The sequence below is a fragment of the Martes martes genome (assembly GCF_963455335.1).
Source record: "Martes martes genome assembly, chromosome: 18".
Lineage (NCBI taxonomy): Eukaryota > Metazoa > Chordata > Mammalia > Carnivora > Mustelidae > Martes > Martes martes.
Window position 1 is genome coordinate 11,880,829 of NC_137906.1, and position 25,976 is coordinate 11,906,804.

The 25,976-nt window shown below is 56.8% G+C and overlaps 1 protein-coding gene across 7 annotated transcripts in view; it reads left to right on the plus strand.

Annotated features, from left to right (window-relative positions):
- Positions 1–24,895, plus strand: part of TNRC18 (trinucleotide repeat containing 18) — an 86,761-nt gene extending 61,866 nt beyond the window's left edge. For all 7 annotated transcript variants that reach the window (XM_080830343.1, XM_080830340.1, XM_080830344.1 and 4 more), the window contains 12 exons: positions 8,867–9,297; positions 13,139–13,291; positions 13,640–13,781; positions 15,467–15,584; positions 15,954–16,029; positions 16,117–16,225; positions 18,469–18,585; positions 19,161–19,325; positions 19,716–21,049; positions 22,592–22,828; positions 22,946–23,020; positions 23,302–24,895. In XM_080830343.1, the coding sequence (XP_080686469.1) occupies positions 8,867–9,297; positions 13,139–13,291; positions 13,640–13,781; positions 15,467–15,584; positions 15,954–16,029; positions 16,117–16,225; positions 18,469–18,585; positions 19,161–19,325; positions 19,716–21,049; positions 22,592–22,828; positions 22,946–23,020; positions 23,302–23,508 (3,164 nt within the window). In that variant the 3' untranslated portion in view covers positions 23,509–24,895. The remainder of the gene's footprint in view (positions 1–8,866; positions 9,298–13,138; positions 13,292–13,639; positions 13,782–15,466; positions 15,585–15,953; positions 16,030–16,116; positions 16,226–18,468; positions 18,586–19,160; positions 19,326–19,715; positions 21,050–22,591; positions 22,829–22,945; positions 23,021–23,301) is intronic.
- The last annotated feature ends 1,081 nt before the right edge of the window (positions 24,896–25,976 follow it).

Here is a 25,976-nt window from a genome sequence, read left to right on the forward strand (position 1 = left end):
TTCCAAATATTGGTAGGGGTTACCTGGTTATTACTGATTTCTAAATGTAATTCCACCTTGGTTAGAGAAAATACTCTGTAATTTAAGTCTTTTAAAACTAAAACTTTGAGGGCATATGGTATTTCATAGTAAATGTATCTTGTGCACTTAAAGAATGTGTATTCTGGGGCGCCTGGGTGGCTTAGTGGTTAAGAGTCTGCCTTTGGCTCAGGTCATGATCCCAGGGTCCTGGGATCAAGTCCTGCATCAGGCTCCCCGCTCAGCGGGAATCCTGCTTCTCCCTCTCCCACTCCCCTTGCTTATGTTCCCTCTCTCACTGCCTCTCTCTCTCTCTCTCTCTCTCTCTCTCTGTGTTAAATAAATAAATAAAATCTTAAAAAAAGAAGAATGCGTATTCTGATGCCATTATATACAGTGCTCTTTATTTTATTTTTTTTTTAAAAGGATTTTATTTATTTATTTATTTGACAGAGAGAGAGAGAGCGCACAAGTAGGCAGAGCGGCAGGGAGAGGGAGAAGCAGGCTCTCCACTGAGCAGGGAGCCCGATGCGGGGCTCGATCCCAGGACCCTGGGATCATGACCTGAGCCAAAGGCAGCCGCTTAACCGACTGAGCCACCCAGGCACCCCTACAGTGCTCTTTAAATTATTCAGTGTGATTGGAGGTGTTAAGATCTTGTGAATCTTCGCTGGTTTTTGTCTAGTGTTATCAGTTGCTTACGGATGGGTATAAAACCTCCATCTGTGATTGCAGGATTTTCTTTCTCCTTGTAATTTAACCCTATGGCTGTTTGCTTCAATGTTTGAAGCAATGTTTGAAGCTCTGTTATTAGCTACATATATACATTTATGATTTCCTGTTAAATTGGTCTTTTTATCATTACAAAGTATTCTTTTCTATCTCTTAATATCTTTTGTTTCGAAATCCCTTTTATCTGGTAGTAAACAGTCACTTCACCTATCTTAGGCTTCCTATTTGCAAGGTATATCTTTTCCTGGTCCTTTACTGTCATCTTACCTTCGTCTTCATATTTATTTATTTATTTATTTATTTAAAAGATTTTATTTATTTGACAGAGATCACAACTAGGCAGAGAGGCAGGCAGAGAGAGAGGAGGAAGCAGGCTCCTCACTGAGCAGAGAGCCCGATGCGGGGCCCAGTCCCAGGACCCTGGGATCATGACCCGAGCCGAAGGCAGCCACTGAACAGACTGAGCCACCCAGGCGCCCCAGGGGAGTTTTAGGTTCGTAGCAAAATTGAGAGGAAGATACAGAGATTTTTCTATGCCCCCTGCCTCCCCACCACATGAACAGCCTCCCCCATTATCGACATTCTCCCTCCCATTGGTTTTGTTTGTTACCACTGAGGAACCTACAGGCCACAGACGTGTCACTGTCAGCCAGAATCTGTAGTTTACATTAGGATTCACTCCTGGTGTTGTACAATCTGTGGGTTTGGGCAGACGTGTGTAGGCACCATTGTACTGTCATACAGAGTAGTTTCACTGCCTAAAAGTCCTCCGTACCCCACCCCTTCATCTGTCTCCTCTCTGCATGCCTGGCAGTCACCGATACTCTGACTGTCTCCATAGTTTTGCCTTCTCCAGAATGTCATGTAGTTGGAATCATACAGCCCGGGGGCTCTTCACATCGGCTTCTTTCAATTAATCGTATGCATTAAAAAGTTTCTCCATGTCTTTTGTGACTTGTTAGCTTGTTTCTTTTAGCTCTGAATCATACTGCATTGTCTGGATGGACCACGGTTGGTTTATTCCTTCACCTACTCAAGGGTGTCTGGGACATCTTGGTGACATCCAACTTTGGCAGTTTTGACCAAAGCTGCTATAAACATCTGTATACAGTTTTTTTTGCGTGTGGACATAAGTTTTCAGCTCCTTTGGGTAAATACCAAGGAGTGTGACTGCTGGATCACATGGTAGGAGTCCTTTTGGTTTTGTAAGAAATTGCTATAATGTCTTTTACAAAGTCGCTGCCCCGTCTTTGCATTCTTTTTTTTTTTTTCCTTTTTTAAGATTTTATTTATTTATTTGACAGAGAGAGAAAGATCACAAGTAGGCAGAGAGGGAGGCGGGGTGGGGGGAGGAGCAGGCTCCCTGTTGAGCAGAGAGCCCGACGTGGGGCTCAATTCCAGGACCCTGAGATCATGACCTGAGCCGAAGGCAGAGGCTTAACCCACTGAGCCACTCAGGCACCCCTGTGTGGTGGTATCTTGTTTGAATTTGCCTCTCCTAGTAACATGACGTGGGACATCTTTTCGTTTGCTTATTTGCCATCTGTGTAACTTGCGGTGACATGTCTGTTAGAATTTTTGACCCACTTTTTTTTTTTTTTTTTTTTAAAGATTTTATTTATTTATTTGACAGACAGAGATCGCAAGTAGGCAGAGAGGCAAGCAGAGAGAGAGAGAGAGAGGAGGAAGCAGGCTCTCTGCTGAGCAGAGAGCCCGATGCGGGGCTCGATCCCAGGACCCTGGGATCATGACCTGAGCCGAAGGCAGAGGCTTTAACCCACTGAGCCACCCAGGCGCCCCTTGACCCACTTTTTAAAATTGGGTTGTTTTCTTAATGTTGGATTTTAAGAGTTCTTTATCTGGTTTTGGAAAACAGTCCTTTATCAGATGTGTCTTTTGCAAATGTTTTCTCCTAGGCTGTGGCTTGTCTTTTCATTCTATTTATAGTGTCTTTCACAGAGCAGAAATGTAAAATTTTAGGAAGTCCGGCTTCTGTGGATTGGTCCTTTGGTGGTGATGTATCTAAGGGTTCACTGCCAGACTCAAGGTCATCTGAATTTCTCCTACATTATCTTTGAGGGGATTTTGAATTTTGCGTGTTACCTTTAGGCTTGTGATCCGTTTGGAGTTAATTTTTTTTTTTTTCATTTTGAGTTAATTTTTTTTTTTTCATTTTGAGTTAATTTGTAAAGGGTGTAAGATTTGTTACAGTCACTTTTTTGCCTGTGAGTCTCCACTGGTTCCAGTACCGTTTGTTGAAAAGACCTATCCTTTTCTCCATTGTATTGCCTTTATTCCCTTGTGAAAGATTATTTGACTATATTAATGGGAGTCCATTTTTGGGCTCTCTTCTGTTCCATTGATCTGGTTGTCTTGTCTTTTGCTGATAACTCGATAACTCGTTGTCATGATGACTGTAGCTTTATAGTAAGCCTCGCAGCTGGGTACTTCCTGTCTTGCGACTTTGTTGTTCTTCCATCTTGAGCTGGCCATTCTGGGTGTCTTGAGTCTCCATATAAACTTTGACATTAGTGTCTTGGTATCCACTTCTGGGATGTTGTGCGAAATTGTATTGAATCCATAGCCCAAATTGGGAAGAATGAACATCTTGACAATATCAAGTCTTCCTCTCCTTGAGCGTGGAAATGATTTTTCATCAGGCTTTTGTAATTTTCATCCCATAGATCTTGTGCATATTTTGTTAGATTTAACCGAAGTATTTCATTTTGGGGAGTGCTAATGCAAACAGTATTGTGTTTTAAATTCCAAATTCGACTTATTAATTGCTAGTATGTAGGAAAGTGATCAACTTTTTATATATGAAGGTTGTAAAATGCGACCTTGCTGGCTTATCAGATCCAGGAGATTTTTTGGTTGATTGTGTGAGGTTTTCTATATAGACTCTTATGTCGTCTGTGAACAAAGGCAGTTTTCTATCTTCCTTCCCTGTCAATATACTTTTTTTCCCTTGTCCTATTCCATTAGCTAGGACTTGGCAGTATGATACTGAAAACAAGTGGTAACTGGGGACATCCTTGCCTTGTTCCTGATCTTAGTGGGAAATCCTCTAGTTTTTCATCAATAATCAATAATCAATAATCAAATATGATGGAGGGTTTTTATGGTTCTTCTTTATCAAGTTCAGGAAGTTCTCTTCTATTCCTGGCTTAGAGTTTTTATTATGAATTTGGGTTGGATTTTGTCAAATGCTTTCTATTAATAGGATGAGATTTTTTTCCTTCTTTGGGCTGTTGATGTAATGGATTACAGTAATTGATTTTTGGATATTGAACCATCCTTGCATGGCTGGGATGAATCTCACTTAGTTGTGTGTAATTTTTTTGTGTACATTGTTGGATTTGACTTGCTAATATTTTGTTGAGTATTTTTTGCATTTATGTTCATGAGAGATATTGGTCTGTAGTTTTCTTGTACTGTCGTCTTCTGGTTTAATACTTCTGGTATTAGAGTAATTCTGGCCTCCTAGAATGAGTTCGGAAGTATTCCCTCTGCTTCTATCCTCTGGAAGAGATTGTAGAGAAATGGCTTAATTTCTTCCTTAAATGTTTGGTTAAATTCAACAGTGACCTCATCTGGGCGTGGCATTTTCTGTTTTAAAGGTTATTAATTATTGATTTAAACGCTTTAATAGATAAAGGTCTACTCAGATTGTTTCTTCTTGTGTGACTTCAGACCTTCAGACCTTAATGTGTACCACATTTGGTTTATCTACTTTATGGGTTTTGTTTCCATTTTGGGGCTGTCATGAATAATGCAGCTGTGAACATCAGTGTATACTTTTTTTTTTTTTTAATTTATTTGAGAGAGAGAGAGCACGAGAAGGGGGAGGGTCAGAGGGAGAAGCAGACTCCCCGCCAAGCAGGGAGCCCCATGCAGGACTCGATCCGGGGACTCCAGGATCATGACCCGAGCCAAAGGCAGTTGCTCAACCAACTGAGCCACCCAGGTGCCCAGTGTATATGTTTTTGTGTGGACATGTGTTCAGTTGTGGCTACAGATCTAAGGGTGGACTTGCTGGGTTATTTGGTAACTTGGTATTTAACCTTTTGAGGAAATGCCAAACTTTTCCAAAGTGGCTATACCACTTATATTTCCTCTAGCACTCTGTGAGGGTTCCCTTTTCCTCCCCAGTTCCTCCCCAGTACCTGTTATTATGTGTCTTTTTGATGATACCTTATTTTTTGGGGAGGAAGCCATTCTAGTGGGTGTGCTGTGATCTGTCATTGTGGTTTTGATTTGGATTTCTCCTGGTGATAGGAGGACCCTTTCATATGCTTAGCATATGGTTTTGATTTGGATTTCTCCTGGTGATAGGAGGACCCTTTCATATGCTTAGCAGCCCTTTGTATGTGGAGAAATGCCTGTTTAAACCTTTGACTGACTTCTTAATTGGGTTGTCACCTTGTCATTGAGTAAGAGCTCTTTGTATATTTACCTATAACACTCTAATTAGAAACATGGTTTTGCAAGTATTTTTTTCTCCCATTCTCTAAGTTGTCTGAAGTTTTAAATTTTGATGATGTCCAAAGCTATCACTTGTACTTCTGTCGTTTATGTCTTAAAAAAAAAAAAAAAAAAAAAGGAGGCCAAGATTCAGTCCGGTTTGCTCCTAAGATTATGGTTTGTGACTTATATTTCGGGCTGTGATCCATTTTGAGTTAATTTTTGTGTATGGAGGGATGGAGGGGTCTTGCCTGTGGACAGCGTTGTCCCCATATCTTTGTGTTAAGAAGTCACTTCTTTCCCCATTGAATGGTCTTGCTGCCCTTGTGGAAGGAAGATCAATGGAATTTAAATATGAAGGATCATTTCCAGACCCTCTGTTCTAGTCCATCAGGGTAGACGTCTGTTCTTAGACCAGCAGCACAGTCTTGATTACCATAGGAATCTTCATAGGAGGCTTTGCAGTTGGGAAATATGAGTCTTCCATACTTGTTCTTTTTCAAGACTGTCTTTCTGCCTCAGGGACCCTTGCATTCCATATGGATTTTACAATTAGCTTGTGAATTCCTGCAAAAAAGCCCACTGGGATTATGAATAGGAATTGTGTTAAATCAATAGATCAGGGGCTCCTGGGTGGCTCAGTGGGTTAAAGCCTCTGCCTTTGGCTCAGGTCATGACCCCAGCCAGGGTCCTGGGATTGAGCCCCACATCAGGCTCTCTGCTCTGTGGGGAGCCTGCTTCTTCCTCTCTCTCTGCCGGCTCCTCTCTGCCTATTTGTGATTTCTCTGTCTGTCAAAAAATTAAATAAAATCTTTTAAAAAAATATCAATAGATCATATTGGGTAGTACTGGCATCTCAATTAAAAGTGTAAATTTTTTGATCCATGAACATGGGATGTCTTTCCATTTATTTGTGTCTTTTAATTTTTTTCAGCAGTGTCTTATAGTTTTACTGTACAAGTCTTGCACTTATTTTATTTGTGAGCATTTTTTGATGCTTTTGTAAATTGAATTCATCTTTGGAGTGTTCGTTGCTAGTGTATAGAAATACAAGTGATTTTTGTGTATTGATCTTGTATCCTGCAACCTTACTGAACTCAATTTGTTCTAGTAGGTTTTTAGTAGATTCTTCAGTATTTTTTTTTTTTTAAAGATTTTATTTGTTTATTTGACAGAGAGAAAGAGATCACAAGTAGGCAGGGAGGCAGGCAGAGAGGGAGGAGGAAGCAGGCTTTCCGCAGAGCAGAGAGCCCGATGCGGGGCTTGATCCCAGGACCCCGGGATCATGACCTGAGCCGAAGGCAGAGGCTTTAACCCACTGAGCCACCCAGGCGCCCCATTCTTCAGTATTTTCTATAATACAAGATCATGTCATCTGCAGATAGAGATAGTTTTATTTTTTCCTTTCAGATGTGTATACCTTTTTCTTTCTTTTTCTAACCTAATTGCCTGGGCTAGAATCTTCCATATAATGTTGAATAGAAGTGGGAAGAACAGGTATCTTTGTCTTCTGATTGTAGAGGAAGAACATTCATTCTTTTACCATTAAATGTCATGTTAGCAGTGAATTTTTATGGACGTCTTTATCAGGTTGAGAACATTTCCTTCTGCTCCTGGTTTGAGTGATTTTATTATGAAAGAGTGTTGGGTTTTGTCCGTTACTACTTCTGTGTCTGTTGAGGTTGTTTGTGTGGTTTTTGTCCTTTATTAATATGGTACATTACATTGATTTTCTTACATGTCAAACCAACCTTCTGTTCCTGGAATAAATTTCACTTGGTCATGATGTATAATCTTTTTTTGTATTCTTCCCGATTACGTTCATCTCTGTTTATAAATTGTATCTTCCTAAGGGACTGACCATTTTATCATTTAAATATGTCCTCCTTTAACGATTTTTTATTGTAAGGTTGGTTTTGTCTGATAACTAGTGGAGCTAGTTCAGCTCTTTTTCGGTTGCTGTTAGTGTGGTTTATATCCTTTCCATCATTTGACTTTCAGTCTCTTTGTGTCTTACCTTTCTATTTTGTATCTCTAGTGCTTTGTCCGGTCTGTTCCTCCTTTACCACCTTATTTCTTGGGGAGGGGGCAGGAGCACAGGACGCCGGGTGGAAGTCCAGGGCACGGACTCGACTCCTCCTGTGTCACCACGGCCTTGAGGCCTGGGCACGTGCTCCCGCTCTCTGGGCTTCTTGCCTGTCCCCACCCCAGGGCCCTCCAGAGAACACGCCCCCCCACGCCCCATTCTTGCTGCCCCACTGGCCTCGTCAAGTATTTAACCTCCAACCTTACTCATGCAGTCCCACTTCCCCTCTTCCAAGCGGGTGTCCACTGTCCATCACTGCCCTGTCCACCCGGCAGTCCCACGCCCTAGGTGACGCCCCTGCAGTGTTGGATGGGGTCTGGGTTTTCTGATGGTGTTGTGTCGGAGGCTGCCGTCAGGCAGGGCCTCATTCCGTCACACCCAACAGCAGAAATCCAGCCTGCGTTTTATGGCTGTACCCCTAATCAGCCATGAAAGCCCCCAGCTGCCTCCCTGTGCAGTGGGAAGTCTGTTCACAAAAGATTAATTAGTGGGATCGGTCAGCTTTGCCAGTGGCTCCCTCCCACGCAGTGTGTCCCCTCCCAGCCCAGCCCCCTGCCCTGGCTGCCTCTTGTCAGGTGATGGGGCTGGGCCTCCCAGAGGAGCCCTGGAGGACAGGCTGCCGGCTGCCCCGGGGTCAGTAGGCCTGTGGTAGTGAAATTAGGGATCTGTTTCTGTGGGGCCAAGCAGGACAGGATAGGCAGATAAGGGCGAGAACGCAACAGTGTGCTGTGTGCCTGTGGCGATGAAGTGTGGACAGAGGACTCCCTGGGGTGCCAAGTGGACCTTCTCAGATAGGAGGCTGCGGGTGTCCAAGTAGAGGCCCGGAGAGCCATGGCGCTCCAGGGCCCAGCAGCAGCTCAGGCGCAGGTTTGAAGGGCTGGAGCCCAGCGGGGCCTCGAGAGAGGTTTGTGTGTGAAGGAGCCCAGCAGCTCCAGGGTCTGGATCGAGCCCTGCCCCTTGTCTGTGGGAAGGGCCGAGCCTCAGGTGTGACAGGAGGGGGCCGGGCCCCAGGGCTGCGCGCGTTCTGGCGAGGCCTGTCCTCTAAAAGGGAGTGGGTGCCAGGGACCTCCCATCTCTGAGAAGCAGCTCCAGGAAGCGGGGAGAGGCCCCGTGGGGCTCGGGGATTTCATGTGGGCTTTCCAGCTGCTTCCCTGCGGGCGTCAGGCCCTCTCCGGCCTGCCCTGGCTTCTGGGATTCCCACGGGGCATACAGGAGGCAGAGGAGAAGCTCTTGTGGGGCCAGGCAGGAATCTTCAGGGTCCCTGATGATGATCTTGGAGGCGGGGAAAGAGGAGGGAGCAGAGTCTGGGCAGCCATGGTGGGGGGAGGGGGGCAGTTCGGGGCAGCAGTGGGGCCAGCAGGGCCTGCCACTCAGAGGCGTGTGGCCCCGTGAGTCCCCCTCCTCCTCCTCCTCTGGGCCTCAGGTTCTCCTCCTGGAAATGAGACGCCTCCCTTGGAGGAGGGGTGGGACCATGGCCTTCTGCTGGCGGCCAGGGCGTCGGGGTGGGTGGGAAGTGGGGGTGCCGGGAGCCCCTGTCCACAGCCACTGCCCTCGTCCCGCATGCAGGCACGGAGTTCGAGTACACGGACTCGGAGAGTGAGGTCAAGGTGCGGAAGCGGTCGCCTACCGGGCTGCTGCGGCCCAAGAAGGGACTGGGGGAGCCCGGGCCCTCCCTGGCCTCCCCTGCACCTAGCGCCCGGGGCCCTGGTCCCACCAGCCCCGACAAGGCCAAGCTGGCAGCAGAGAAGGGGCGCAAGACCCGCAAGCTGCGGGGCGCCAAGGAGCCCGGCTTTGAGGCGGGGCCGGAGGCCAGCGACGATGACCTGTGGACACGGCGGCGGAGCGAGCGCATCTTCCTGCATGACGCCTCGGCCGCCGCCCCCGCCCCCAGCAGCGCCGCCCCCCCTGCCACCAAGCCCAGCCGCTGCGGCAAGGGTGGCCCGCTGAGCCCCCGCAAGGACACCGGGCGTGCCAAGGACAGGAAGGATCCCAGGAAGGTAGGTGGTCCGTGCAGGGGCTGGGGGTGGGGGGCGCGGCAGGAAGGGACCTGGCCTCACTCCTCCCTTATAGGGGCTCCCTCCACTCCCGTCTCAGGGGAACACACCCCTGTAGGAGTGAGATGCAGGGACCCCAAAGGAGAGCAGCCATCCTGACGTGCAGTCCTCAAACTGCCGAGCCCCCCCACCCCCGACTTGTGATAGGGAGGCACTCGGCGTGCTCCTCGAGCAAGGGCTGTGGTACGGGTGTCCATCTCCGGGTCGGAGTAAGTGCCATCACTACAGTGAGGAGCTTGACCCATAGGTCAGGGTCTCTGCGGTCACGTTCATGTGCTACAAGGCTGATTGTGCCGGGGACAGAGTCTGACGCTGTCGATCCTCCTGTGGCGTGTGGCTCCCCGTGGGATTCTTCCTGAATTGTCTGCCTGGGCTCCCCAGCCAGAGGATGCTTGCTTTCTGAGTTGTCTAGGACGGGCGTACTGCTCCCCTCCTTGCACGGGCTGCTAGGAAGCTCCTGGCCCACTGTCTCCCGACCCCAGTTTGTGTGGTTACGTTCATACCTAGCAGCCGGCAGCTCGGCAGTGGCCTCTGAATCCTGCCTCCCCATCTCCCACCCTGACGGAGGGTGATCTCTTGGATAACAGTGACATTCTAGAGGATGTCGTGATGAGGGATGAGACTCAGCACTGATTTCCTGTAACGGGGGCTGGTGAGGCAGGTGCCGTGTTCTCGGGTCCTTGGCTGTGATTGTGCTCACCTGCTTGGCCACGGCTAAAGCCCCGTCAGTCTTCCCCAGGCCTGGGAGGGAAGGTGCTGGATACTACAGAATGCTCGTGGTGGTCTCACCAGATGGTCTGCCATAGGGCCCAGGTGGCCTCTCACCCCTTTACCACTTTGTACGTCCTTTACTGGCAAAGGGAAACTGTGCTGTCCGCTCACGACCCTTCTGGCACGGACTCCCTGGAGTTGGCAGAGGGCGGCGTCCCACAGGACTGCCCCCCAGCCCAGCCCCGCTTCTCACGCCAGTCCCAGGCTTCAGCTTGGCCCCGAGCGGCCACACCGGCCGTGTAGTGGGGGTTCCCTGGACCCGCGGCTCAGGGTCGATGATTCACCAGAGGGATGCCCAGAACCCGGGGGGCGCTTTCCTTACTGTGACAGGTTGATCAGGAAGCATACAGTGCAGCCACAGATGGAAGAGATGCCCGGGGCGGGGGAGGACGCTTCCTGCCCTCTGCAGGTGCTCCCGACCCGGAAGCTCCCCGAACCCTTCGCATAGGGTTTTTTTGGGACTTCTTCACTTTGGCAGGATTATTAACTCAGTTTCTGGACGCTCTCCCCTCCCCGGAGGATGTGGGGGGTGGGGGTTGAGCTCAGAGTCCCTGGCTTCTCCGCCTGGCTTGGTATTGCTGGCGAGTGGCACCCATCCCAAGGCTAGCTGGGGGCTAACCCGCAGTCTCCTCATCAGGACAAAAGGTGCTCCGATGATCCTGGACATCCCAAGGGGCTTAGGCGCCCTGGATCAGGAGCCAGGGGCGGAGATGAAGTATGTATTTCTTCCCATCTCCGCGTATGACGAAACGCTGTGAAACAGGTTACGCGTATTAACTGGATTTCACAGGTGGCCTTGCTCCCCACCAAGGTCATGGCTGCTAATGATCATCCAGGCTGAGCTTTGAATACCCCCTGGGCCACACTGGCCCCTGGGCCCTTGGCCAGGACGCAGCATCCTACATCGGAGAGGGGCGCAGGGGCTCACTGAGCCCAGCCTTCTTAAGATTTTTACTTATTTATTTATTTGACAGACAGAGGTCACAGTCAGGCAGAGAGAGAGGAAGGGAAGCAGGCTTTCCGCTGAGCAGAGAGCCCGATGCGGGGCTCGATCCCAGGACCCCGGGATCATGACCCGAGCCGAAGGCAGAGGCCTTAACCCACTGAACCACCCAGGTGCCCCTGAGCCCAGCCTTCTGACGGCACAGTGAAGGCCTGGAACAGAGCAGGCGAACTGTCGACAGAAGGACGGAGATGCCCGCGGAACCCCCCCAGGAACAGCCAGTGCTCGTAGTTTTGGGAGATTTGCTTCCATATCCTTCTGAGACTTGTACATTCCTGTTTGCCATCAGCCTTATTTTACTCTTCTTAAAAGCATTTTTATTTATTTTGTGGGGGAGGGGCAGAGAGAGAATCCCAAGCAGACTCCCTGCTGAGCACAGAGCCCGACCTGGGGCTCGAACTCAGGACCCTGAGATCACAACCTGAGCCCAAACCAAGAGTCAGATGTTCAACTGACCGTCACTCCGGCACCCCGGGAGTTCTTTTCTTACTTAAAGAAGGTTCCCAGAAAGGGGCTTTCTGGCCAATGGGAAAGAAACCGTTGTCAGTGTTGTCTGATTAGAACAGTGGTGTGGAGGTTGCAGGAAAGGAAGGAAGTACAAGTCCAGCAGCTGCAGAGCTGCAGAGACGGTCACCTCGGGGTGAGCTACTTAAAACAGATTTTCGGGGGAAAAGTCAACAGAACCACATTACAGACGGACCTTCAACCCCCAGGTTGTGAACAGGATGAAGGCATGCATCCGAAACGAGAAAATATAATTCTGTCTCGTCCCCCCGCAAGTGGGGAGCCACACTGAATACCTTCTGTCCCCATACCGTTGTTTGCTCTGTCCCTTAGGATGCCATGTGCTGTGGATGTCACTTGCCTCTTGGGAAGCCAGGACGTCCGTGGCGGTCTTTTTAGTATTCGCTCAGGATTCTCTTTTTATGTTTCTTCATTTCCCACATCCTCTGGTCCATGATCTTGGTTGGTTGTTTCAGGAATGCGTCTTTTAAAAAGCATAAGCTGACCCCCACTGCGCCCGATCCTGCCACCTGCCCATGTCCCCTGGGTCGTGCAGACCCTTAGCCTGAGCTGGCTTCTAGCACCAAGTACTCCCACATTGTTCTTTCCGCCGCCGCCGCTGGCCTCAAAGCTTGTAACTGGATCTGTGATGCGCCGGTGTTTCCCTAAGGTCCCAGGACAGCGCTGGTGCCTGATGGCCGCAGCCGGCGGGTGTGCTCTCGGCGCTCTGAGACTGGTTTCCACGCCGTGGACGGGGATGGGGGAGGGGGTGGGGGGTGGAGGGGTGGCCCATCCCGCTCCCCCATCCCGGGGGGGGGGGCTTGGAGTGTGTTGGACGTGGCTGTCCCCTCACTGCTGGGGTGCCCCAGAGGCAGTTGGAAGGGTTTTGCCTGCTCCTTCTGTGGAACTCACCAGTATTGTCCTGTTTTTGTGGCATCACTTGGAAGAGCGAAGTGGAGGCCCCTGTGCATCCATCGCTGGGGGGGGGTTAAATGACCTGCACCCCGCCCCCCCAACACACACACACACACACACACACACACACACACACAGCTGCATATGAGCAGCGGCTGACGTGATGCAGTCTCCGTGTTTATCAGATAAACTTTGGGGAGGAGGAGTTGTAAGGCAGGACTTTTGGTGAATTCCCCTCTGTGTTTAAAAAAAGAACACCGTGTGTGTGCAGATGTGTCTACATAGCCCGTGTGTTTACGTGGTTGTACGAGCTGGTGGAAGGTTCTAGAAGGATATGCCAGGCAGCCGCTAGTGGTTCTAATTAGTGCTGTGGACTTGCTGGGCTGCACTGGAGAGGAAGTTACACTGATACGCACTTGGGTACTTTCTTTTTTCTTTTTACAGTGAGTAACATATAGTAGCAATAAAACAATTAGGATTAAGAACAAACGCACTTGCAGGAAGGAGGGGAGGTGTTTTGCTCCTCTCGCCGGAGGGTGAGTGGCGGGAGCGGGCGGCCTCTGATGGCACCTGTGATGCTTCCTCACCCAGAAAAAGAAGGGGAAGGAGGCTGGCTCAGGGGCTGCGCTGCCCCCACCCCGTGTTCCCGCCCTGCCCCCCGACGCCCGGGCCCCCCACACCGGCTCCCCGGCCGCTGCCAAGAGGAGCAAGGCCAAGGCCAAAGGGAAGGAGGTGAAGAAGGAGGTAAGGCCTGCTGTGCCGAGAGTGAGGTCCCCATGGGCCCCTGCGGGCGGGGCTGAGCTGGGCGTGCCCAGTCCCCGCGCCCTGCAGCCCCCAGCCAGGCTGTTCGTCCTCAGACCCACCGTGTGTCTGAAGGTGCTGCGGCAGCACGTGTGGGCTCGGCCGTCCGACGTGCGGCCCCAGTTTGCCCTCCCTCGGGCCTGTGGGCTGAGGCCAGCTGGACCCCTGCTGCGCCCGTGGCAGGTGTCCCTGCTGCCGGACGTGTGACCCCGGGTTTCTAGGGAGGGTCCTAAGCAGCGGGGCTTGGGATGGCACGTCCTCAGCCATTGGCCTGCTGTGCTCTGTCCCCAGAGTCGGGGGAAGGGGGGAGCCGTGAGCAAGCTGATGGAGAGCATGGCTGCCGAGGAGGACTTCGAGCCCAACCAGGACTCGAGCTTCTCCGAGGATGAGCACCTGCCCCGCGGCGGGGCCGTGGAGCGGCCGCTAACTCCGGGTGAGTACCGCAAGGCCGTGGGGGCTCCGGCCGGCGGTGGGGACCCCAGGAGGGTACCTGGGGAGATGGCGGGCTGGGGCCCTGGGGTTGGCTGGGGGCCTGGTGTCCGTGGTGAACCGAGAGAGGCCAGCTGGACTCTGGTTTGAGCTCACGGTGGTGGGGGGGGCGGTGGGGGGGATGCAGAGGCCGATGGCTGAGTCTCGCGGGCCGCAGGCAGAGTGTGGTCTTTGTCCTTTGAAAACAAGAAGCTGTCAGTTTGTCTAAGTGGAAGGTCTGTGCGGCCGGAGTGGTTTGGAAAGTGCTTCCTGACTGCTTTGTCACAGATGGATTAGAGGGGCCCAGAGGGGGATGGGGAGTCTGGGTGGGAGGCCCTGTGAGGATCCCGGTGAGCAACGGTGGGCTGCAGCGCCGTGGGGCAGCACGGACGGAGACTTGGGGTGGGATGAGGGAGATGGGATGGGGTTGGGCATGTTGGGGGTGGGGCGTGTGGGCGGATGAGAAGGGGTGTGGATGGGTAGTGGTAGGGTGGGCGTGGAGGGAGCAGGGGGTAGGTCCTGTGCCATGCTCTGCTGGCTGGAGTGTGGGGAACCGGGAGGATGTCCCCGGGAAGCGACGTACACCTGGCATGTGGCCCCCGGGGTCTGGGGCTCAGAGGGGCTGTGGAGGGTGTGAGTTGGGTGGGGCAGCCGGGAGCGAGAGGACGAGCGGGGCTGCAGGAGTCCGCTGTGGTGTGTGACAGCCTCTCAGTGGTGGATGGCGGGAGGTGTCCGTCCTCCCCTTTCTGCAGGCCAGCTGGGCTTGTTCCAGCAGCAGGAGGGCTCTTGGGACTGCTTGGCGCTGTGGCCGTGCTGCCAGAGGCTCCCGAGGGCAAGTGGGAGCTCCTCCCTTGTGCCACTGGCCGGAGGAAGTCACGTGGCCACGCTCCACGTGGCGTGGAGGGGTGGGCAGTCCACGCGCCCACGGTGAGGCTGTGGCGCGGGTGCAGGTGGTGATGGGCAGGTGGGCGGGCCATTCTGTGTAGCCCGGTGACCTGTGCGGGCTTGTCTAGCCTGGTCGCGGCCTGGTGGAGCCAGGCTCAGGGTCCCACGGGGCAGGAGAGTGGGCCTGAGAGTCGGAAGCAGTGTGGCCCAGCCTGGAGGAGGAAAACTGAGGTGCGTCTGGATTTGGGGTGCCAGGAGCAGGTGGCCTTCAGGCCGAAGGGCAGAGGCAGCTTCAGGATGAGGACAGGCTTGGAGGTGGTTAAGGGGGCCAGTGAGGGCTGACAGCCTTGCTGGCAAGTTTGGGGTTTGGCTTCCGCCGGGACCAGTGGCGTTCTAGGTGGAACGTCCTGGACGTTTGACCGAAGGGGTAGCCGGCCTGGCGGGGGTACAATGACCTGGAGCCTCTTGCCCAGGCCCCAGCGGCCGTGGTCTCTGGGGTAGAGGAGGGCCGGCATGAGCAGGCTGCCCCTGGTTCCTCCCTGCTTGGTTCACCCCTGGTTCCTCCCTGCTTGGAAGCTTTCCAGAGGCCTGGGTCAGGACGGGAGAGGCTGCTCATGGCTGCACCGTGTGTCCTTGCACAAGGCCTGTCCGGCACATGGGTGGGCACAGCCTGCAGGGGTGGGGGAAGGGGAACTTGGGGCAGGGAGAGTGGGTCTCTGGCTGCCCCCTGGCTCCAGCCCTGCCTCACCACGGCCCCCTCTGCAGCCCCGCGCTCCTGCATCATCGACAAGGATGAGCTGAAGGACGGCCTGCGTGTGCTCATCCCCATGGACGACAAGCTGCTGTACGCTGGGCACGTGCAGACTGTGCACTCTCCCGACATGTGAGTGGGGCCCTGGGGGGCTGCGTGGGTCGCGGTGCTGGGCTCAGGGCCTGAGGACCCTCAGCTGGTCCCATGTCCAGGGTGCTGGGCCCTTGGGGGAAGGCGGCTTTGCTTCTCAGAGCTGGGTGAATGGCCCCAGAAGCCCCCAGGATGTGCCGGCCTCTCTTGGACCCGGAACCCCTCTCCGTCCAGGGGAGGAAACAGACCCAGGAGGGGCAAGACTTGCTCCAGGTTTATACAGAGTATCTGCAGCCCCCCAGACTCCAATGTCCCACCTGGGAGGTCTGGGGGGCAGAGCTGGCACTTGGGCGCGGGCAGGAGGGTCCACAGGGTCTGTCCTATCAGTGCGTCCGTGCCATGGCCTTGCAGATACCGTGTGGTGGTGGAGGGCGAACGTGGGAACCGGCCCCACATCTACTGTCTGGAGCAGCTGCTGCAGGAAGCGGTGAGGGCCGGGGTGGCGGGCCCGCTGGGTGGGCGGGGGCCGGGGCCATTCCTGGTCGACCGGGCGCTCAGTCCCTGGCTCTTCCAGATCAACGACGTGAGGCCGGCCTCCACCCGCTTCCTGCCACAGGGGACCAGGATCGCGGCCTACTGGAGCCAGCAGTACCGCTGCCTATACCCGGGCACCGTGGTCCGAGGTGGGCCCCCCGGCGTCCTCCCGGTGTCCCCCGTTCCCCCATTCGGTCGGGCCCCAACCCCTATGGGCACAGACGCAAGTGACTTACGAGGCCTCTGGGCTGGCCACAGCCTCAGGCCCTCGGGCCCTCTGACTTCACACCAGCCCCTCAGGGGTCCCGCCATTGGGGGAGCCCTCTCGATCCCCAATCCCCATTTAAGTCCTGGGATGGAGATCACGTCACACGGGTGTCACTGACTGCCGCAGGTCTCACCCCCAACACTAATGAGCGACATTAGTTTTCTGATTCCACATGTGGACTGACAAGAGGGGATGGTGGCCCCCGGGACAGTTGGGATGCTGTTAGCAGAGTAAGAGATTGGGGAGCTAGGCTGATGAAAGTAATAGGAGCTGGGACAGCACCCCCCGTAGCCATTGCAGACCCCACACTTCCAGGAGACAGGGGTGTGGATGTCCGTTACCTTACCAAAAACACCACCCCCTGACCCGCTGCCCAGGACATGACAGCCTGTGGCCGTCTAGCGTCCGTGTAGACACGGGAGAGGGGGGTGCGGGGCAGGAGGTCCTCTGTGGTCATAGTTCATCGTGATTCAGGTCCCCCGGAGCTTTCTGTGCCCCGGGCCATGATGCGGTCACTCTAGGGACTCCCCGGTCATCCCTCTGAGAACTTCATTCCTCCTGGAGAGTCTTCGCGTAGCTTTCTGAGAAAGCCTGTGGGAGGTAAATCCTTCCACTAGGTGCGCGCCCGATCGCTGTTCTAGCCTGTGCTCAGAGACCGTTGAGCTGGGCATCAGGCCTGGGTTGGAAATGATCTTCTGCCCCCCCCCCGAGGCAGCAGGCTGTTGTCACCCGGCTTCCGATGTCTGAGAAGTTCAATGCCGTGATTACCGCCACGGCTTTGTAGGAGACTTGCTTTTGCTTTCTGGGAACTGTTAGGATGTTGTCATTATTCCTGGAGCTGGAAGTGTGTGTGTGTGTGTGTGTGTGTGTGTGGTGTGTGTGTGCACGCGCGTGCTTGTGCATTGCTGGGGACGTGTGCGCGTCCGTGTGTGTGCATTGCTGGGGACTTGTGTGTGTGCGTCTCTGTGTGTGTCCGTGTGTCCGTGTGTGTGTGTGTGTGTGTGTGTGTGTGTATGTGCATTGCTGGGGACTTGGGGGCGGAGGGCTCCGTGAAGCAGATGTCCTCTATCCCCAGCCGCCTGCGCTGCCCCCCGAGAGCCGGTCCCTGGGACTTGCACTCCCGAGCTGGGCCGCCGGTGGCACCTCTAGCTTTTTCTTCTCGGTTGTCTGTTTCTTCCCGGTTCTGTTCCGTGTTCTGGGGAGGATCCTCCGCCAACCGCGCTCTTCTGGCCCTTCCATTCTCTTGAGTTTTTGAAATTCCTGCTGTCATGTGAGAAATTCCCAAGAGATTTTTCTTATTTTCTGAATCTTTCCTTCCCTCTCCTCTCCTCTTTCTTCTTTCTTTCCTTTTTGAACGTTTGTGTCCTGTCTTCATTTTTTTTAAGTTATTTTGTTTCATATCTTGTTGCTTGTATCCGTGTTACCGTTTTTTTAAACTTCCCGAGAATCTGCTGTTTCCCTGTGGGGCTTCTCCAGCTCCCTTGTCTCCTGAGACCCCCCCTTCCTCCCTGGCAGGGGGTCCTGTGCTCCCTCTTTGGTCTCCCCTGACCTCTCTGGTCCGCGTCTGCCTCTCCTGGGAGGCTGTCCTTTTGGCCCTGCTGGTCCGTAGGAAGCAGATCGGAAACCGTGTGTGGACAAGCCTGTGTTGTGGGAACCCCAGGTCTCAGCAGCCGGGGTGCACCGGCTGCTGGCTGGCACCCTGCCCACGGCCCTGTCCTTGGGGTCTGGCGGGGCGTTTGCGTGTGGGAGTGGCTCTGCTGTGCCCTAGGCGTACACCCTTAGCCTGTCCGGTGTTGTGGTCCCCTTACCTCTGGCCGTGCTCCCACCTGCCGCCAGCCCCTTGCCTGCTCCCCTCTGTCCCTTAGGCTGCCCGCCTTTGCTTCGCCCCCTGTTGCTCAGGGGAGGCTCTTGGGGGAGAGTCTTAGGAGCGAGTCAGGACACCGGAATGGGAGTGCTGGTGCTCCTGTTGGGACCATGTGCTTTGAAGCTCACATTCTGCACCACTGTATACCTGTACTCGCACAGGTCAAGCCCAGGGCTGCTTACCGGCTGGTGTCTGCTCCCCTTGTGCCCCTCAGAGAGCAGGGTCCATGGGCCTGCCTCACTCTGCCCCTCTGCCAACAGGCTTGCTCGGCCTCGAGGATGACGGGGATTTGATCACCGTGGAGTTTGATGATGGGGACACGGGGAGGATCCCTCTCTCCCACATCCGTCTCCTGCCTCCTGACTATAAGATCCAGTGTGAGTGCCGGCTCTGCTGCCCAGGGATGGGGTGGGGGTGACCCTCATGTCCACACCTGGCTCCCCGCTGAGCCCGACTCTGGGCTCTGGCCACGTTTGGACCATTCACACCCATGGGGTGGCAGTGGCAGGAACCGTGGGTGGGGCTCCCCGAGTTGGCATCATGTAGGGGCTCCTGGGGCTCCCCAGGCCAGTCACTGGTACTGGATGTTCCATGCTCCCGGTGTCCACAAGAGCATGGAATTCCCGCCTCGGCCCTGCGTGTGATACGAAGCTCGGGTCCCCTGGCTGGGCTGCCTGACCTCTGGGGCTCAGTAGTTTTGAGCTTCCTCCGTGTTTTTGAGGGGGCGGTCTTGGCTCAGCTGCACCCACGCTGTTCGTTTGAGGAGCCCCATGGAGCTTTCTGTGCGTGCATACACCTGACTGCACCCCTGCAGACGGGGCCGCTCTCCCCAGCCGTGCAGCCCCTGTAGGCAGGCCATGTGGGGTCAGCCCCTGTCCCCCACGACAGACAACACTTGGGTGGCCAGGAGAGCAGAGACCTGGGCCTGAGCCCCCGTCTGTGTGCCCTGCAGGTGCGGAGCCCTCCCCAGCTCTCCTGGTGCCAAGTGCCAAGCGCCGCAGCCGGAAGACCAGCAAAGACACCGGGGACAGCAAAGATGGCAGTGCCCTGGGGACGGAGGAGCCCGGCGCCAAGGCACGAGGGCGTGGGCGGAAACCCAGCACCAAAGCCAAGAGTGGTATGTCAGCCCCAGCTCGGCCTTGGCCGAGGCCCAGGGGCAGGTGTGGGAATGGGTGTGCACGGGCCACACGCCTCTGTGGCGACTTGGTCTCAGGGGTACTTGGACTGTGTGACAGATTGGGAGATTGAGGCCCTGGGAGGCACGTTGGTCTGTTGGGGGCAGAGTGGAGGTTCAGTCAGGTGGTTCACTCCAGCATCCGGGGACAAGTGCTAGGAGCCAAGACAGCCGGGGACCACATTGGGGTCTCCACCGATAGGATGACAGTGACTGGGGAGCCCAGAGTGGGCGCTGCTCAGGGGCGCGCAGGGCCGGGCTTGAAACAGGGCTTTCTGGTTCCGGAAGCCCCTGGCTCCGGCCTCACGGAAGCTTTTTTCTTCTTTCTTCTAGATAGAGCTGCCGTCCTGGAGGAGGGGGGCCCGACAGAGGAGGTCCCCAGTACCCCGTTGGCCCTGGAGCCCATCAGCACCCCGAGTTCCAAGAAGAGCCCCCCAGAACCCGCGGACAAGCGGGCCAAAGCCCCTAAGGCCCGCCCAGCACCCCCCCAGCCCAGCCCGGCACCATCCACCTTCACCAGCTGTCCGGCTCCCGAGCCCTTTGGGGAGCTGCCGGCCCCCACCGCGGTCCTGGCCCCCGCCCCCCTCGTCGCCATGCCCATCACCATGCCTGCCACCCGGCCCAAGCCCAAGAAAGCGCGGGCTGCTGAAGAGGCGGCCCCCAAGGGCCCCCGGAGGCCCGGGGAGGAGGCCGAGCTGCTCGTCAAGCTGGACCACGAGGGCGTGACGTCGCCCAAAAGCAAGAAGGCCAAAGAGGCCCTGCTGCTGCGAGAGGACGCAGGGGCGGGCGGCTGGCAGGAGCCCAAGGGCCTCCTGACCCTGGGCGGCTACCCCCCAGCCGCGGGCGGCGGCGAGCCCAAGGCCGCCCGGCCCAAGGCCGCGGACGGCGAGCTGGCCCAGGAGCCCGGGGTCGGGCTCGAGTTCGAGAGCTCGGGCCACCCCAAGAGCCCGGACAAGGGCCAGGCGGAGCAGGACGGGGCTGAGGAGTCGGAGAGCGGCGGCAGCAGCAGCGACAGCGGCGGCGGCAGCAGCAGCAGCTCCGAGACCGAGGGGGAGGAGGAGGCCCAGGGTGGCGGCGGTCGGAACTGCAGCGCCTCCAGCTCCCGGGCGTCCTCATCCTCGTCCTCCTCGTCATCGTCCTCGTCGTCATCCTCCTCATCCTCGTCGTCCTCGTCATCGTCGTCCTCCTCATCCTCGTCGTCCTCTTCCTCGTCATCCTCGTCCTCTTCCTCGTCGTCCTCTTCATCCTCCTCCTCCTCGTCGTCCTCGTCATCGTCGTCCTCCTCGTCCACCACCGACGACTCTTCCTGCAGCTCCGACGACGAGGCGGCGCCCGCCCCCGCGGCCGGCCCGTCCGCCCCCCCGGCTCTCCCCAGCAAGGCGCCCAAGCCGGCGGGCAAGGGGCGCTCCTCGGCCCACTCCCCAGGCAAGAAGACGCCAGCGCCCCCGCCCCAAGCGCCCCCGCCGCAGCCCCCGCAGCCGCTGCCGCCCAAGGCTCAGGCCGGGGCGGGGGCCAAGAGCCGACCGAAGAAGAGGGAGGGCGTCCACCTCCCGACCACCAAGGAGCTGGCCAAGCGGCAGCGCCTGCCGTCGGTGGAGAACCGGCCCAAGATCGCCGCCTTCCTGCCTGCCCGGCAGCTCTGGAAGTGGTTCGGCAAGCCCACCCAGGTACCTGAGGGGCAGGGTTGGGGGGGGTGTCTGCCGGCGTGTGCCCGTCCTCCCATCTCCTCCTGTCCGCCGAGAACCGGGGGGGTCGGGATGAGCCGTGTGAGGCGATCCCACGTTGTGCTCGTGGCCGCCAGGTCTGGTGTCCAAAGCCACGTCCTCCCCACCCACCCCCAGCAGTGCTGCGTGTGATGTGGGGGCCCAGACCTGCCCCTCTGCGGACACAGGCCAGAAAGCAGGCAGGGATGGGCCCCCAGGGTGGGCATCGAGGCACCATGCAGAGGGGCTCTCAGAACCCCCCAGACTCGGCGTGGGCTTCGTGCTTAGCTGTCCTCTGGGGGAGGGGGCGTGTGACCCCAGAAGGAAGCACAACTTTCGCTGTGGGGGCTGGATTGGGTGCCCACCCACCCGTGATCGAAGGGAGCAGGTGCTGGTTGCCCAGGCCTAGGGTCACTTGGCCACCCTTGTCATAGTGGCCCCCCCTCCCCCGGGGAGCGGAGTGGACTGAGGAGGGAGGGAGTGGCCACGGGTGGCGGATAGCCTGGTGGCTGTCAGAGACGGGTTGGTGTAGGAACCGTAGCCGCCCACTTCAGCTCGAATTTATTTTCAGCCTTGAGCTGAGAAGAACTTCAGCGGTGTTTAGGACCTATAGGGTTCAGTGACAAAGACATTGAGAAAGTCTGTCCCCACTGGGGTCCAAGGAGTTAAAAGTAGGGAAAGGGGATGCCGGAGCAGGTTGGAAATGAGCATGTAGGTTTCCCCTGTTCAGGCAAACTGGACGAGTCCCCCCGGCTGAGGGAGTTTCAGATCTGAGCTTGAGCTCGTGCTGCTTCCGTGGGAGGGCTCAGCTTTGCTGAGGTCCGGTCCTGGGGGCGGGGGTTGCCCCACAGCTGCTTGGGGCTGTGGTGGGTTTTGGCGTTTTGGTGTGTTCTGTCTTTGGACCCGCATGTCTATCTCCGTGCCAGCCTATGAAGGGTTTGTTGAGTGACAGAAAACCCCAGCACGCTCTGGGGGCCTGGCCGATGTGTGCCTCGTGCTGGATCATGTGGGTCCCGGGCTGACCTTAGTCAGGAACGTCCCGGGGCGGGGGGGTGGATGTGGTCCAGGACAGCACCCGATCAGGCCACCTGGGCGGCCGACTCCCAGCCCCACGCCACCTGCAGGGGTTTAAGAACAGGGCTGTGCAGCCGGTGACCCGAAGGGCTAAGTGACCACTGTGGGGGGGTGGGAGCCTGCCCTGTTCCCTTGTTGGGGCTCACTGTCCTTCTCTGGGCCCGGCTGCACGAGCCTCCTGGACAGTGGGTCGGGGGTCTGCGGGCCCTCCCAGGCGCCGGTGCCAGCACCGCTCCGGAACAGGGAACAGGAGCTCCTCCTAGCGGCGGGTTGTCCGTGTCAGGCGCTCCGTGTGTGGAGGGGTGAGGAAGGCTCCCCAGCTAGAGTGAGCAGGGGGTCAGCTCCCTCCCAGCCCGCCCCCCACAGGACGCCCGAGCTCAGGGACGGGGGGCGGGCTGGCCGGGGCCCCCTGACCCACAGCGTGTCCCGCAGCGCCGCGGCATGAAGGGCAAGGCCCGTAAGCTCTTCTACAAGGCCATCGTGCGCGGCAAGGAGATGATCCGCATCGGGGACTGCGCCGTGTTCCTGTCCGCCGGCCGCCCCAACCTGCCGTACATCGGCCGCATCCAGAGCATGTGGGAGTCGTGGGGCAGCAACATGGTGGTCCGCGTCAAGTGGTTCTACCACCCTGAGGAGACCAGCCCGGGCAAGCGCCTCCACGAGGGCCAGGTGAGGCCGGGGGCGGGGGGGGGGCAGCCCAGAGGTGGGGGGCCGGGGGGTCTGGGCTCAAGAGTCGGGCACAGCTGCGCAGGACTCACAGCCTCCCTCTGTCCGTCCCACACGCAGCACTGGGACCAGAAGTCAGGCCGCAGCCTCCCCGCCGCCCTGCGGGCCTCCAGCCAGAGGAAGGACTTCATGGAGGTAGGGACTCAGGGTGGAGGCCAGGCCCCGCAGGCTCTCCGCACCCAGCACGGATGGGGTGCGTCCGGGCCCCTGTGTCTGGCTCGGTGCTGTCTGCTGTGCTGTCTCCCGGCACTTTGGGGCCCTTGGGGCCTTTGTGTTGGTCTGTGTGTCTGTCGGATCTCTTTTGTTCTCTGTGTTTGAGCCCTGGCCTTGGCCTCTCTGGGGTGGGTGGAGGGGTCTTTCTCTGTCTCTGCCCTCAGGGGCCCCCCAGCCCTGACGCCCGCCCGCCGTGCCCGCAGCGTGCCCTCTACCAGTCCTCCCACGTGGACGAGAACGATGTGCAGACCGTGTCGCACAAGTGCCTGGTGGTGGGCCTGGAGCAGTACGAGCAGATGCTCAAGACCAAGAAGTACCAGGACAGCGAGGGTCTGTACTACCTCGCGGGCACCTACGAGCCCACCACGGGCATGATCTTCTCCACCGACGGCGTGCCCGTGCTCTGCTGAGCGCCCCGCGCCCTGCCGGCTGCCTCGCGCCCCGAGGGCCGACGGGGGCCCCTCACCATCACTGCCACGTCTCGGGGACCACACGCGTTGGTTGTGTGCATGCAAGTGTGCCCTTGGACGGCCCGGCGTACGTGAGTGTGTACATGTGTGTGCCTGTATGCATGCACCTGCGTGCACGCGTGTGCACACGTCCCCAGCCCCCCTCCCACAACCCCAGCGCCCCTCCCGCCGGGGCTCCTCTCTGCTATCAGGGTATGGCTCTGCTGGGCCCTGGGCTGGGGCCGCCCCTCCAGCACCTTGTAAGCACTTGGCCGGGCGGGGCCCCCAGGACTTAGGACCCAAGCGCCTCCAGGCTGAGGCCAAGGCCCAGCAGGGATGCAGCGGGGAGGGGGTTTTCCAAGGAGCCAAACTGACACTCGCTCTGGGGTTCCTGCTGCTTGAGGGCCCTCCCCGGGGCTCTTAGGGCCCAACCCCCCTCAGCACAGAGCTGCACCCCAGGCCTCCAGCCGTGATTTGGGGGGGGCGGCCAGATGCCTGCCCTCTCACCGGCCAGGCCAGGCCTGCTCGGGGCTCCGGCCAGGGGCCCGGCCTCTGCCCTCTCAGGATGGCCTGGACTCCGGCGCAAGAGCCAGGTGCCAGGTTGGGGGGAGGCTGCTCACCCTGAGGCCCGGGGGAGGCCCACCCCTCCCGGCCTGGTCCCGTACACTACACACAACCCCAATGGTGCTGAAGCCCCGGCCCCGGCCGCCTGGAGGGAGCGGCAGCTCTCTAACCTGTACAGTTCTATTGTACCAAGACAAGAGACTCTCCCCGCCCCTGTATCATACGCCTTTAAATGGAGTCAACTTTTTAATTATATATATAAAGATAAATATATATAAATATATATAAATATAAACTTTTTAAAACTGTGAAAAATAGCTATGAAATTATAAAAAAAGCGAACACATTCTGACGTGCAGAATATTATTTTTTGTTTCCTATTAGATTGTGAGTGTCTAGCACCCAGCTTCACGGGCCTCCCTTGTCCTGAGCACACCCCACACCCCCCCCACCCGGCCCAGGTGTACTGTACTCGTCCCCAGAACAGAGAAGCAGTTAGGGAGAGCAGAGGCGGAGGGAGGGAGAGGGGGCCGGCCGGGCGCAGCGGACCTGCTCCCCCCGCGCTCGGCCCCGAGAGCACTTACCAGCCCCTGCGCCTTCCAGGGGGACGGGAGGCCTCGTCCAGACAATCTTAAGGGAAGGAAAAGCCAGACTTCGGTTTTGTTTTTTGGGGGACTTACTGTTTTCCTTTTTTTTTTTTTTTTAAGTTTCTTTTGGAATTTTGTTGGCGAATTCTGTGTGATCTTTTTCATAAAAAAAGAAAACAAAAGAGAAAAAGCTATAATCGGAGAACTGCTGTTGTCTGGAGTGGTTTATTTCGGGGGCTGGGGGGGGCCCTCTAACTTTCCAGGGCCAGGAGTGGGGGGCGCCTCCCCTCATGTGGGGCTGTTTACACCCAAGCTCCTGTCAGTGGAGGGAAATGAAGGGTTTCTCAGTGGCCCTGGCCACATCAAAAGCCAGAAGTGGCTGTGCTGGGTGGCTGAGATAGGGGACAGGACCATGGGTGCCAAAAGCACTCTTGGCCAGTCCGAGGCTGGAGGTGTTGCACCTCTGGTCTCCCCCCTTGAAAGTGCAGAGATCAGCACTCCCAGCCACGCCCCCATCTGCAGACCCCAAGGCCAGTGCCGTGGTGTCAGGGATCCTGGGCAGGGGTGGGGATGCGGGACGCACCCCTCCAGGGTTGGGGGGAGGCTGGGCCCTGCTCCTAGTGCTGCCACCCCCCTCCTGCCCTGTCAGCTCTCAGGCTGACCCCACAGGTACTTGCCCAGCGACCTGCCAAGGGAAGGACCCTGGTGGGCCTTTTGAGTCAGAGAAACGGAGTCGCCGGCCCCCTGGCGGCCACACCCACCTGGAGCAGTGTGCTGGTGCCACCTGGTGGCCCCTTGTGGTATTGCCTCGAGGTCTTGGCTCCCATGGCTGCCCAGGGCGCCCACCTGGTGGGGCAGGGTTGGGGGAGGGCGGTGGGTGGGTCCCCGAGGCTGCAGGCCTGGACCACAGCCCCTTTGACGGCCAGCCCGTCTCTGTAAACCTTCTCCAAGGGACTCACACCAAAAAGTGCACCAACACCACTGCTTGGGGAAACTAAGGCACCAAACCGAAAAGTTGTTCGTATCCCACGAATCAGCAGCATGAGCAAGACTGGAGCCCAGCACCTTCAGCCTCCGGTCCTGGCTCCATCCCTGTGGGCAGGGGGCAAGCTTCCCCTGCCTCAAAAGCATGGGGTGCAGCCCTTCTCCCTGACCCGAGAGCTGAAGGAGCACCAAGGTGCCCTACACACCCCAGATGCTTCCAGTGACCACGCCACTGTCCACCGCCTAGCTGGTGCGTGGAGCCCCCCCCGCTACAGGACTGGTTCACCCCTGCCC